Source organism: Lupinus angustifolius, chromosome LG20, assembly GCF_001865875.1.
Source record: "Lupinus angustifolius cultivar Tanjil chromosome LG20, LupAngTanjil_v1.0, whole genome shotgun sequence".
In the NCBI taxonomy this organism is placed as follows: Eukaryota; Viridiplantae; Streptophyta; class Magnoliopsida; order Fabales; family Fabaceae; genus Lupinus; species Lupinus angustifolius.
Window position 1 is genome coordinate 20,115,490 of NC_032028.1, and position 14,598 is coordinate 20,130,087.

A 14,598-nucleotide genomic window follows, 5' to 3' on the forward strand; every position below is an offset into this window, starting at 1 on the left:
TATTATTTAGTCTCATATGTAATTATGGTTGGGTAGTGCAATTTAAGACGTTGTTCCGATATATTACCTTCTATGAAATAACGTGTGTGCTGAGTGTTAGTATCAATTGCACTCTCAATGCCTCATCCAGATTGGAATTGAACACTCACAAAGATGATAGAATGATTCAAAAAGTCTATATTCCATTATCAATATCCGAATTCAGAGGCTTGAATAGCCTTGTCATAATCTCACTATATTTATATTTATTTTCACATAGGACATATAAAAATTTATCTCCCTAATTTAATGTAGATAATCTTTTCACAACAACACTAGTACATGGAAAAGAGAGATTTTAAATTAGGTTTTTAAATCGGTTGTAACATCACTTATTTAAATTAAGAGTCAATGACATTTTTGTATATATTTTAAAGAAGATATATAAAATTGGGTGATTTTTACCTGTTTTGAAAGCCACCCGATTTCGAAAATCTATTTTTATAAATGTTCAAAATCAATTTATATTTTACCCAATTTAGAAAGTTCTTTTTCACACATCTCATTTTGAAGAATATAGTCCCTTTGATATATTCTAGCTGCATGTGTTGCTAATGCTTTTAGTTTCTATGTATTATGTTGCTTGTGTGCATAGTTATGAATTGTAGTTGATTAAATGCTTCACTCATGAGTGATGACTATACTAATGGAGTTGATGCAATTTTGGAATTTGCCAATAATAATTGATTCTTTTATTGTCTTCGTGTGAATTTCAATCGGCTAAGGGTAAGACAATAAAGAGAGGATTATGTTGATGATCCAATTGTGGAGGATCAACTAGAGGACATACTAGTGATATTAGCCAAGAATCTTTTCATGATATATATATATATATATATATATATATGATGGATCCATAAACATAATATCTAAGTTTTTGTTAACATGTTTAATAAACACATTTATTGTACAACTAGAATACCATCTTGTATAACACATTTATTATTAGCTCATTGTTAGCAACTAAAATTAGTAGTTGATTCAGGATAGGTAAACATATAATATTCTTACAACTTTGTTATTACATATCAAGTTTAGGACACTTGTATTGTGAGAATTGAGCACATCAAATTTGGATAATTGAATTTTTATTTAATTGATGAAAACTAAATGGATATAATCGCAATATTATGGTTTTGTAGTCTTCACAATAGCATCGAGGCTGCAATTACAATCGTATTAACCATATTTTTCTATAATTATGGTAAACAACATATCTATTCACAATATTCACAATTTAAAACATTGTATGATTTATGTCACTCATATATACACTATTTGGATAACTATATAAATGACATTGAGGAATAAGTATTGAAGCAAAATGTTGTCACTATGCCAAACTTGTAAAACAATATACCTTAAAATTTACATTCAATAACATTTTTGGACACTCACTATATGAGTACAGTAGAATATATGGCTAGATTCAACACTGCTTCCTCAAGCATGCACTATTGAATATGCCACTTTTAATGGAGCTTCCTCAAGCAAGGGTTATTGAATGTGTCACTTTCAACATCGTTTACTTGAGTCATTCATGTACCTAACAATTTACAGATAATACATCAATTATTAAAACCAAAGCATAATTATCCATAAGTATTAAAGTCACATACCTTAGGATCTACACCAACAAGGTGTGTTGTTCAAACCACATATGTTCCTATATCACCCTGACTATAATTGTATCCTCAATTGGTATCAGCAGCAATGCATCACCATCTACCATAATGATAAATTCCAACCTTCACATGATTGGCAAGGAGATGTGCATTATGTAATATAGTATATGTGAAGTTATGCACTTTACCAATACCAACTAAGCACCTCGACATGATATTCATATACAATTGAAAAGTGTTGACACCCTAAAAGTTGAAACAAAAGAAAGTTATTAAGTAGTACAAGTTTAAACATAAGAAAGTTGGTCAATGACTATACCTCTAGAATGTTGTATATACCAATAGTACAACTATCTTTGATGCTAGAACCAACGCATTGTTAAGAAGGGCCTTCAACATATCATGCATATCTGCCAACTTGACTATAGTTGTGCGCTTTTGGGGGGTAAGTATTTCCTTTTGCATGCCCCAAATCATGCGTCTTGAATACGCCCAAAATACTCCGATATATTTAATACCTTACGAATGGTTATCTTAGTTTTGAATGTCACTCACAGATACAGACTTTCTTTTTAGGGAAACATAACATGATAGCATGAAAATCATATTAACATTTATATAACGATTTGTAAATAGTTTTAAATTAAATGATATGGACTTACATAATGGTTTACCATTGATGGTGAGACTCGAACCCACAATCTCCTACACTTCATTCCTTACGACCGTCCTCTTCACCATCAGACCACCTTATGACTCCCCAATATCAAAATAGTTGTCATTATTTATATCACTATTTAGCATTTGTATCAATATTTACTTTTATATTAGTATATTTATATCAAATTTTTTGACACTAGACTGTAAGAATTTGAAATTAATAATTTCTTCTAATGCATCATTTATGTAGTTAGGTTATGCGAAACATCAATATTCAAAAACATGTCACTCAATGGTGTGGATTTCCAAATATTTGGGATCTTTTTCCTTTACTTTTGCACAATGGTGTATTGATCCTTATACATGTATTCTTCTTCTTTGTAAGATGTAATTGGGTTAGCACCCCTTGTGCCTGTTTTTAATATACTTTTGCTTATCAAAAAAAAAAAAAAATGTCACTCAATATTGCTCATTACATAAAGTACTATTGGATAAGGAACTTCTATGTCATAAAAACAAAAATGAATGTTTCATTAGACGATGTTAATTATATATTCACCTATCATATTTAATAATGTTTATCTTACCAAGTATCGTTAATTCTCTTCCATCCTACAATTAACAACATCCAACACACGAAAGCCTAACTCTGGCTTAATGTGTGGTGGTGTGGAGCTTATGACACATTGGCTCAATGAATGAACAAAGGCCTTAAAGTTTCTTTAAAGATTTGGCAATCACAAAAAACAATGCAAAATCTTTTACCTACCTTTAATTTCTCCCACGTGGCCACTCTGATTCCCTTTTCAACTTCACTAGCTCAGTCTCTAGCTCCCACTCACCTTCCTACAAATTCCAAAACTTCCACACAAATTAAACACAATTGAGACAAAAACATGTTGAAGAACAATGGTGTTGGAAGTTCCAACAAGTGGTCACGTGTCTGTGACACGTGCCACTCTGCAGCATGCATAGTGTACTGTCTTGCTGACTCTCTCTACTTGTGCTCACTTTGTGATGCAAAATTTCATGCACCAAATTGTGGGGCTTCATGGCATGAGCGTGTGTGGGTTTGTGAAATTTGTGAAAGTGCTCCTGCAGCTTTTCTATGCAAAGTTGATGCTGCTACTCTTTGCTCTTCTTGTGATGCTCACATCCACAACTCCAACTCTCAAGCTAGCTGCCACCACCGTGTGCCTATTCTCCCTATCATTGGATCTCTCCTTGGTGAAGAACAAGATCATGACATCATAGGTAACTTCATTATTTTAAATTTCATTCACAATTGCAATTTATGTATTGAGTATATTTAAATGTGAAGTCTCATGTTCGATATGAGTGGAAAAGTTTATAACTGGAAAAAACTCATGAAATCATTGCTGTTAAATTTTTGTTCAAAATTTGGTATTTTATTTGTGGCTCTCCACTCTTCACATACTTTAGTAACAATGGAACTTCCTGAATAGTTGTAGGCTTCTGGATATGGTCACAATATTGTGATTTTGGAAGTCATCACAACTACATGGCAACAAGAATTATGGTAGTATCAGCCACATTCTTCAACAATTACATTAAACACAATATAACTAAAACCCCACAAGTACAATTTAAAATTTTGCCTAATATTTAAAAAAAAGATAATTTTTATTAAGTTCATGAAGAACAATAAGTTACAAGAGATTCTAGGGAAGTACAAGAAAACGATAAAGTTAAAATTAGGGGTGGGCAAGATCCAACCCTACCTGCTCACACAGTTTGGTCTGATCATGATATCAAGTTCAAATGGGGTTGGGTTTCATTGGGTCTAGGGTCGGATTCAAAAATTGGACCTAGACACTATTTATGATTAAGTAGGGGACAAGTATGACCAAGCCTCACCCGTCCCACGGTCATTCACTTATCATGTTTGTATGTTTTTCTATCAAATTGTGTGTAGAATAATGATATCTCTTTTGTCGAAACTATCATTGTTTTTCTAAATTTTCATTATATATACATGAATAACAATATATACATATGTTATTTCATATGTCAAATTACATATCCATAATAATATTTAGAAAATTTTATCTAAAAGAGATATGAATTATATTTAATCGGGTTTATGTCAGGTTTGGGTTGAAATTTGAGATTGAGATAATTTCGGGTATAGAGCCGAGTCTGAATTCCAAAAATAACCCTACCAATATTTAGAATCGAGTAAGAGATAATTATTATCCCACTCATGCTAATCCATAGTTAAAGTCTAGCAATAATGAGAAAATAGACTTTCATGTGAATTTACATCTCATTCTAAATAAGACATGACATGTTTTTTTACTGTTTCCTTTAATTAAAATACTATAAACGACCTTTGTAGGAGGTTGAATTCTCTCACGTATTGAAAAGTCAATCATTATAGTAGGATTGTAATTTGCGCCACAAATAAATATCTAATAGTTACAGTTTTAAATTACTTTTTATTAAAATAATTTTCGAAGTTGACAAAGCCATATTTCTTTTTATATCTCAATATTGGACTCCAAGAGGAGTTGGACCCCTTTGTAGATGCATATTTTTTTATGGACTTATTGTAGGACTAATAATTTCATAATATTATCCAATCTTCTGAACAAGAGACTATTTCCCTTCAAGTTAGTATAGGTGTTCGTCGGATAAGTATGGCTCCAAGACAATTAATCTTTAAATTTAAAAAAATCACATAATTTTAACTTATTAATATATAATCAAATTTGTTAATAAACCATTGAGTGTTTCAGGAGAGGTTGTTCTTGGTGGAGAGAATTAGGAAATCTTAGTAATAACATGGAAATGATTGATTGTGGGTGGGTAGATGGTGGTTTCCATAGGTCTTTTTAAGATGTAGATCCTCTATTAAATTCTGGACTGACATTTGGGTAGGGAGAGATTCTCTAAAAATGCCCTTACAAGATTATTTCAGGTGGCTTTGGATAAAGATACAACAGTTGACTCCTTGGGTGCATGGAGAGATGGAGTTTGGTCTTGGAATATTTAATGGAGGAGGAACTTGTTCGCTTGGGAGAAAGAGGATTATGATGATCTCTTAAAATAATTCATGATTCTAAACCTAAACAACAAAGTGAAGATACTTGAATTTGATTACATGACAAATGTGGGAAGTATTCGGTCAAAAGTGCATACCAATTTTAATAGAGGATCCACATCTTTAAAATAGGGATCCACATCTTTAAAATGTAGTTGAATAATAAAATCTATAAAATTATTGTCCTAGTTCAATTTATAATACATAATCATATCAAACTATAAAAAGGAAACACAAATTTATTAAATACAGCGCTATCTATATAAAATTTGTATTTATAGCATCCGATACAATTATGTTGAATTGTGTCCATGTTTCATAACATATTATCTTCACACGAGTCTTTTTCTGCATTCTGTCTCATAAACAGATCTGAAAGACATGTCTTTAGAATTGAAGCGTGATGGATATGAGGCCGAGAAAAAGGAGGAGGAGGTATTCAATGAAGTTGAAGATGTTGCTGAAGCAGCGTCGTGGTTATTGCCGAATCCGGTGCAGAATAGCGATGAAAATGAAGAGAATAATATAATCTTGTATGGTGATAATAACCAGTTCAGTGGTTCTCAATATAATGATAAGAATAGTTACAGTGTTGTCTCTCAGGAGAAGGAGAACTATGCAGAGGTTATTGTGGTTCCTGTTCAGATTCAACAACAGTCACAGCAGTTTCAACTGGGTTTGGACATTCACTCCTTTGAGTTTGGACTCAGTTGCAATGATTCAAGTGTAAGGTTCTTCCTTTCTCTGTTTTTTCCTACAAATTTCTCTTTTATCTCACCCAATTTTCAGCAATGTGGTAAACACAACCTAAGCGTCAAAGTGTAAGACCCACACTTTTAAATTAGGGCTGTTATTGTAATTGTGGTCATGATTGTAGTTATTCTGATTATGGTCATTGCAACTATTGATTTATGGATTGCGACTTGATACGATCTGATGCAGCATGATGTGACCCAAATACGATCTAATGTGATTGCATTGTGGCCAGATGCGACTGTATCGTTGTGATTCAGTGTTACACTACAATTATGATGTGATGTAGTTGTAGAGGTCACCACAACCACAATATTGCGGTGACATCACTTGACGCGGTCCACAATTTTCGGCATTTGTTGTAAACACACAGTAACCACAATTTAAAACAATAGACAAGCTATTTTTTTGTTGATGCTTTCATTGTAAACTTAGGTTGGCGTTGTACCAGAATCAGCAATGAGTGATGTCTCAATTCCCCACTCAAAACCACTAACAATAGGAACAAGTGACTTATTTCCTCACATTCAAAGGCCCTTTACCACATTGGAGAGAGAGGCTAAAGTTCTAAGGTATAGGGAGAAAAAGAAAACAAGAAAGTTTGAAAAGAAAATCATGTATGCTTCAAGGAAGGCCTATGCAGAAACTAGACCTCGTATAAAAGGTAGATTTGTAAAAGAAACTGATGTAGAAGAAACTGGGTATGGCATTGTTCCTTCAGAGCTATTTATGAATATTCAGCTAAATGGTGAGAAGATAGAAGATAAGAGAAGAGAAGGTTGTGAACAACATCAAATAAGGTTTTAAAATTAGGGTTTGTAGTGGTTATATTATATTTATCATAATTGCTTACAATTATGGGAAAGTGTTGTGGATAATTGAAGTAAAAAATTATCTAAAATTAATTGAACCCTTATATGTCATTCTTTTTTTTAGTATTTCTGGAATGTGCATAAATATTAAAACATGTGCAAAACATTTGATAAAGGAATATAGACTTTTTGAATCATTCTATCATCTTTGTGAATGTTGAGCTCCAATATGGATACACTATTGAGAGTACAATTGATACTAACACTCAGGAAAATTAAGTGTATTGAAAATATTGAATGAATGAGTGTATTTTCAAAGGGAATGAGAGCGAAATGATGTCAAAAAACAAAAAAAAATGATATATACAATTACATTTGTATTATTATATTTATTATAATAAAATAATTTTACCCTTAAAACTAAAGGTAAAAACTGCACTACCCTTATCATTAATAGAGAGAAGTCAATTGAGTAATATGTAACAAATAGAATTGCAGATAAAGATTATTCTAAATTCCTAGACTATGACTTCCTCAAAAGTTAAAGTGAAAAGTGCATAAAAGTGCAAGTTCTGTTAACAAGTGGAATTGCAGATATAGATTATTCTAAAATTTAAAGTGAAAAGTGCAAAAAGTGCAAGTTATAAACTTGTCATTTCTGTAGCAATTTCAGATTTCCTATATCTCTAGTCTCATTGCTTCTTACTGTGAAATTTGAATCCTTCTCTAAAAGTGGGGTTGAAAGGTTAATGGCAACACAGCAACGTGTAACCTATAGTATTGCAGATATAGATTATTCTAAATTCCTACACCATGGCTACCTAATATTTAAAGTGAAAAAGTGCAAGTTCTCTTTTCTTTCCCACTTTTAGATTTCATGTAACTCTAGTTTAATTGATTTGCAACTCTTAGTGCATGTTTGAGGAAAAAATACAGTCTATGACATCTAAATTCAATTGTGATGTTATTGCCTAGAAATTTACAACAATATATATATAGTATACAAGTGAGGATCCACTTATTTATTCATCCTAGCCATCAATTCTATGGATATTTAATGGTTTAGATTTACTTATTAATTCAAATAATTGGATTTCCCTATAATTAATAGATAAGATGATAAATAAGTTTAAAAAACTTACTCTTAGAGTAAGTGAATCTCTCCTCATAGTATATATATATATATAGGAAGTGACTAACATTGCATTATTGTGAGAAAGGAGAACATTTAATATGAATTATTGAATCTTACTTCAACACAGTCAAGATTAAAAGATACATGCGTATGACTTTTGTTTAACTAATAATTAACTTTTAATCCTAACTATTCATGATTAGTTGTAATACCCAGATATATTATACTTAAGACTACAATTTTAAAACCGTTAAAAATGGAGGCGTTGTCATAAGCAAAAAATATAGTAGTGCTAGAAGCTAATTATGTAGTGTGTATTTGGCATATAAACCCTAACTTTGGAGAATCTTAACTCAATTGGAATGCTTTTAAAATATTTTTAACATCTCTGCAAAATTTTATCTACTTTCTTTGAAATTAATTAAGAAACAAATAAGTTGTGAATGTTCACTTCTCAACAAAAAAAGAAGCTGTGAATATTTATTTTTGAATAAATTGGATATATATCTTTTTTGGTGCAGTGAAAGTGATCGTTGCGCAGGTTGGTCACAAGCAGTCAAATAAAGTGCATAGAATAAATATAAGAGAAGAAATAATAGAATTTGTTAACGGGGTTCGACCAATTTTGGCTACGTTCCCAGGAAGCGCTGAGTGGCTGCCAAGATATTATTAGAGAATAAAGATTACAAACTCTAACATACTCATGGGTCCACCTGTCCATGGGGTGTTTCTATTTGTTGCATATATCTTGTGCACATTATAACAAGAGACTTAAGTCTAATATATAACATTGATATTTTACTCTATTTTAATACTAGGCAATGTAGGACTTCATATAATAACATATTTCAAACATTCCCAACATATCCAAATGGATATATCTATAGATATCTATTTGATATAATAGATAAATTTGAATTCATACATTATTGAAATTATTCAATATATCTATTTAAATCTATTAACTTTAACGTGTGGATTTAGATGAATTTTATTTTATTTGATTTAGATGGATGATAGATTATTTATAATTTAAATCCAGTCTTTCTTGTTGAAGAGTTGAATGATAAAGTTAAAGATCATCTGCCCCAACAAATGCATATCTCTTTTGAGACCCAACGATGTGGATGTTGAGACAACGTAATCATGTCTCAATTATATTGACCTAACATATAAGTTAACATTGAATTAATGATCCTAAGATACTTCATATACTGAGGTACACTTTCAGGATCATGTTTCAAAAATAAGGAAAGTATATCTGAATAAACTCCACCAGATTTAATTTAAAGTATACTAGATATATATCTTTACCTTCTCTGCTCAAATGTCAATTTTCTGGTTTTTCCTTATAGAACCTCACCTAATTTCAAAGTATTCCAATATAATAAAATTTTCCATTTTTCATTCTTAGCTAAAATAAATAATATTTAATAACTAGATAATTAATGAAATTTATTCACTTGACAAAATAAATATGATAATGTGAGTAACTAATTTGGCCTACCCAATACTTTCACATTTTTTTGGAATAAAAGCTTTCACACAAACATTGCGATGAAACTAATCTATTTAAATTTTTGGAATATTTTCAAATCAAGATATCCAATGTTCAATTATTCTTATGCATAATAAGTGTAAAAGCCTTTAAATTATATTACTTTTTCTTAAGTTCTTTTTAGACTTGTGTGAAAGGGAGTATTACTTTTTCTCCATATTTCTATTATTTTTTTAATAAAATCCTACTTTCTTCATGGATCAAAAAAATAAGAGCTGAAAAATATTCATTCTTTTATTTATTTGAAATTAGAAACTTTAAATCATTGATACTTACAAATTTAATTTTCATATGAACATTGGCCATAATGAATAAGTAGTTATGGACCACAATTTGAAAAAAAACATCAAATTAACTAAATTTGACATCAATTTGATTTGATAACATAATTAAAGTAAAGTAATTGGTGAGTCATAATTACCCTCCATTTTTATTTTTTAAATAAAAAAACATTTAAACTGGTTTTCTTAGTTATTGTGGACTAATTAGAGGACGTTCATTGTTTTAGAAAAGGCATAGTCAAAATTTTAATTTAAAAAGTAAAGTGTCAAAATTTTAAATATAGGATTCCCTCTATAGAAAAAATGTGTCCATGGCCTCGTATAAGTAGGAAACAACCACAAGAGAAAAACACATAAAAAAAACCCTAGGAGAGTCATCAAATTCTGTGTCAACCTATTGTAGGGGCAATTCATTTGGCCAACTTTTTCTGAAATTTTCGAACGTGATTTTTAACTCATCCTTCATTCCATGTACAATGAAGCCACTATTGGGGCACACATCCATGCTTGCTTTCTTCTCTTCACCACATGTAAGTTTGATTTATACATACAATTGTTTCTATCTTTATTTGTTCATTTCTAACTCTTAATAATAGTTGCTATTAATAATAGTAATGTGTAGTATAAATAATATGATAAATAACTTCCTTTTTTCTACCCAAGTAATATAAATGATTAATCAAAAATAATAATTAAGAAATAAAATAATAACAACTAAATATTTATTAAAAAGTAATAAACTAATTCCCTCATCATGAAAATAATTCCTAATATAAATTAAATAAAAAAATTAATAATTATTTTGAGAATCTAATAGTGAGGTTAAATTAAGGGTATAACTAACAATGCAATTAACTATGGTGTCGTCTTAATAAGGGTGTTAATATATTTTATGATCCATAATCGTGTTTGGTGTTTAAAACTTTTGTTCAAATATCATATTTTCCAAATTTGTAATAAAAGAGAGCTTTCTATATTTTAACTATAAAAAATATAGTGATAACTCCAAATTATTTAAGTGGGATTGAAATTACATTATATATCTTCTTAAGTTAATAGTCGGTGTTCAACTGAATAACATTTCATAAGTAGATAAATAATAAAATTTATTTACTTTAAAAACAAATAAGGCATGTCAACAAATAAAATGTTCATCATGATTTCAAATATTAGTCATTTGGAGTCTTTGTAACTTTTCCCTTTTGTTTAATCAACGAAAGTTGGTGTGATCTTGCACGGACACTCATTAAAAAATTATCATAAAGGTTTTAAATTACATTTTTGTGGTTTTAAATTGTATTTTATAACCACAACAACGATGATAATATTGCGCTTTTATGAACCACTTCATGATAACATTACTCATTTTTCACAAAATAAATCTAAATGTAACATAATCGCTACTCTAGTTTAAAATCTTATTTGTTACAAGGTTTGGCACATTAAATAAACTTTGATGCATGAATATTATTATGGGTGAGATTCAAACCCTTAATTTCATGCACTTCATCCTTCATCCTAACCATCAAACCACTTTATAAATCATCCACTCTTACTATTTGACCACCTTATGACTCTCATGGTACAAAATCGAATTCATGAATGGATATAGAAAAGAGTATAAAATGTATAAACTGACAGTGTAAAGATTTATACACATGCACTTTATCATCCATCATTCATTTGTATTACCTTTTCTGAAAAGTCAACAATAATTAAAAATCAATAGTAATGATAAAATGATACTGTATAAAACTCATACACTCAGTGCATACATATTTTTCTCTATAGAAAGAGTATAAAATGTATACACTAACAGTGTAAAGATTTATACACATGCACTTTATCATCCATCATTCATTTGTATTACCTTTTTTCTGAAAAGTCAACAATAATTAAAAATCAATAGTGATGATAAAATGATAGTGTATAAAACTCATAATAGATGAGTGACAAAAGAATGTGTAGTTTGGTGTATCGTGGAAATGTGAAGCAACAAAGGATAATCTTTAAACAATTAAAACCCAAAATTTATCATCAATTTTTTAAAGCAGCAAAGAAATTTTGTCCACAACATAAAATCGCCAATAGAGAAGAAGGATGAACCTTCTATGGTTCCAATGGAGGAGTGACGTATGAGGATGGTGGTGAAGGGTTTGGGGCACCATAACAAAATTATAAAATTAGCAACTTATGGGAAATAATAAAATTGTCAACAACTTATTCAAAATTGGAAACCACAAAAAAACATTAATAGACAAATTATAAATTTTAAAAAAAAAATTGCTTTAAAAAAACTGGATGATATAGAAATTGTAACATAATAAGCCATAATCATAAATTGTAATAACAACTTACAAACCAAAGTTATTCCACAACATACATCATAGGTTTACATAGGATTCTCATGATCTAAAATATTTCCTCAAGCTTCATTAGTAGAAGATGAAGAATTCTCAGACTCTACTTTTTTTTATCAGCAATAAGAATATTAATATAGAGATAAAGAAAAATTAGGAGAACAAGTGGTACTCCAATCCACTAAATCTCAGACTCTACTTCATTCTCTCTTTCTACTCTATCATGGTGATTCCTATGGCAACCACAAGCAGCACATGTTCTAGCATCATGAGTACCTTCTTCTCCATTTGCAATAAACTCTTGGCACCCATCCAAAACATATGCTCCCTCATGAATTGATTGATTTTTCAGACAAATTCCATATCTTATAGTCTTCACATGAACACTTGAACTAGTTAAGCATGTTGGAGATTCCACCCTTACAAGTTGAACCCTCTTCATGATTCAAGACTCTTCAAATTTTGTTTACTTTCTTTGCTTCCCCTATAAAGATGACATGAAATATGGAAATGGTTTGGATATTAAGACATTGTAAAGTGATAAAGAAGAGTTATGAGAGAGGTTAAGAGACAAAGAAAGAGAATTACTTACTCTATTATGGATGAGCAAACCTTAAATACTTAAATGTATGTTTAAAACAATAATCATAGAGAGAAATAAGATACCCCAATCCTTATCATACAAAGTATAAATAGTGAGGAATAACACAAACCATGTTTCTTAATAATCCATATATTAGGAAACTATTGTACTTTCCTTATTTGAATATAGTATTAAATGTTTACTAAACCATTAATACAAAATAAAGCAACTTGATAATATCATATATTAGAGTACATTTCAATGAAGATGAATTTTAGGAAACAAACCACGTTTCATTTTGTATACATACACAAATTATCCCTAATTTATACACATACATTATATTAGTTATCTTTGCAAGAAAGATGAATATTATTTTTTTAAACAAAAAATAGGTGATGAAGATAATTAAGTTAAACTCTAGTGATATCAATATAATTTACTTTTAATTAATTAATTATACATTAGCTAGGATAAGTTAATCATTTCTAAAAGTGTATATAGAATTTGATTATAAAATGACTCTTCTCTTATGTATATTTAAAAAATACCAACTTAGAATTATCGATCCTTTTTATTACAAACCAAAATGAGTTTTTTAATAACTTACTATATTTTTATTACCCTTTGTATTATATGTCACACAACCTAAGGAATGAGGATTAGATAAGTTTTGACAAATGTTATATTATTAAGTATGATAATGAAATATTATAGTTCAACTTTAGTTTGACTAATCAACAAGTTATCTCTCCATCTATTACTCCTTAAACATTTTTGAAACGTATTAATCCAACAATATAATAAATATTTTATTATTTCTTAATAGTAATATTTTAATATAAAATACATCATTCCTATATTGTTTAAAATATTATGTTTGCAATATTATCATATTTTTTTATAAAAATAATTTTTTTTATTTTTTATATAAAATAAGATAACAAAGTGGCGACTCATTTCTTTAAATCATTTCTTGATTCTAGTCTTATATCCTTAACAACAACTTAACTAAATGTTAAAAATAAAATAAATTGGTATTCAACTTTAGTTTCAACTTACTTATGAATCATTATTTATATTACAAATAAATATATCTCCTAATGATAATGCACATAGGGAAGAGATGATACAACTTTATTTAATCTCATATAAAAATTTTACAAAATATGGACATGTCAAACCAAAATAATATAGGAGTTTATGTCTCTTCATTATGTTTGGTTCATTATAAAATACATTAATAATTTATGTGACTCCAAGTTAAATATTTTGATATAGTACAATAATAATAGGATTCATAATAATAATCATAATAATGAGTATAAATATATTAAAATTTTAATGAATTAAATTTTATAACATATTTGAAATAAAAAATAAGTCTCAACTACATTCACACTTTAATTTCCTTTTTCCACCGTCTTAACAAAATTATTGTTGAAAATTCTTTTTTTATATATCAAATTGACTGATTGTTATTTTAGAATATATGATTATATCTTAACGAAATATCTAGATTATATATAGATATAGAGATAATATCTCATATTATAATTATTATATCTAAAATTTGTTTAGAGTATCTTAGAAAATCTCTTAGGATAGAGATTATTTTATTTTATCTTTTATAATTTGTTTCTTATTTAATTAGGAGTTTGATATTAGAATAAATATAAGTTAGTGTTATGTCTTTTTGGGTCATCAAATAAACCCAATATCATCATA

At 29.1% G+C, this 14,598-nt stretch overlaps 1 protein-coding gene across 1 annotated transcript; it reads left to right on the forward strand.

Annotated features, from left to right (window-relative positions):
- On the forward strand, positions 3,221-6,948 carry LOC109335543 (zinc finger protein CONSTANS-LIKE 2-like). Its single transcript, XM_019571679.1, has 4 exons — positions 3,221-3,578; positions 5,780-6,114; positions 6,331-6,384; positions 6,577-6,948. Exons 1-4 carry the CDS (start codon positions 3,221-3,223, stop codon positions 6,946-6,948), a joined length of 1,119 nt encoding a protein of 372 aa, XP_019427224.1.

Excerpts from the sequence above, each read along its gene's own strand:
- LOC109335543 (XM_019571679.1), top strand. The coding sequence starts at position 3,221 with ATGTTGAAGAACAATGGTGTTGGAAGTTCCAACAAGTGGTCACGTGTC. Across the intron at positions 3,579-5,779 it reads ACAAGATCATGACATCATAG|AATTGAAGCGTGATGGATAT; the intron begins GTAACTTCATTA and ends ACATGTCTTTAG. Across the intron at positions 6,115-6,330 it reads TCAGTTGCAATGATTCAAGT|CATGATGTGACCCAAATACG; the intron begins GTAAGGTTCTTC and ends GATCTGATGCAG.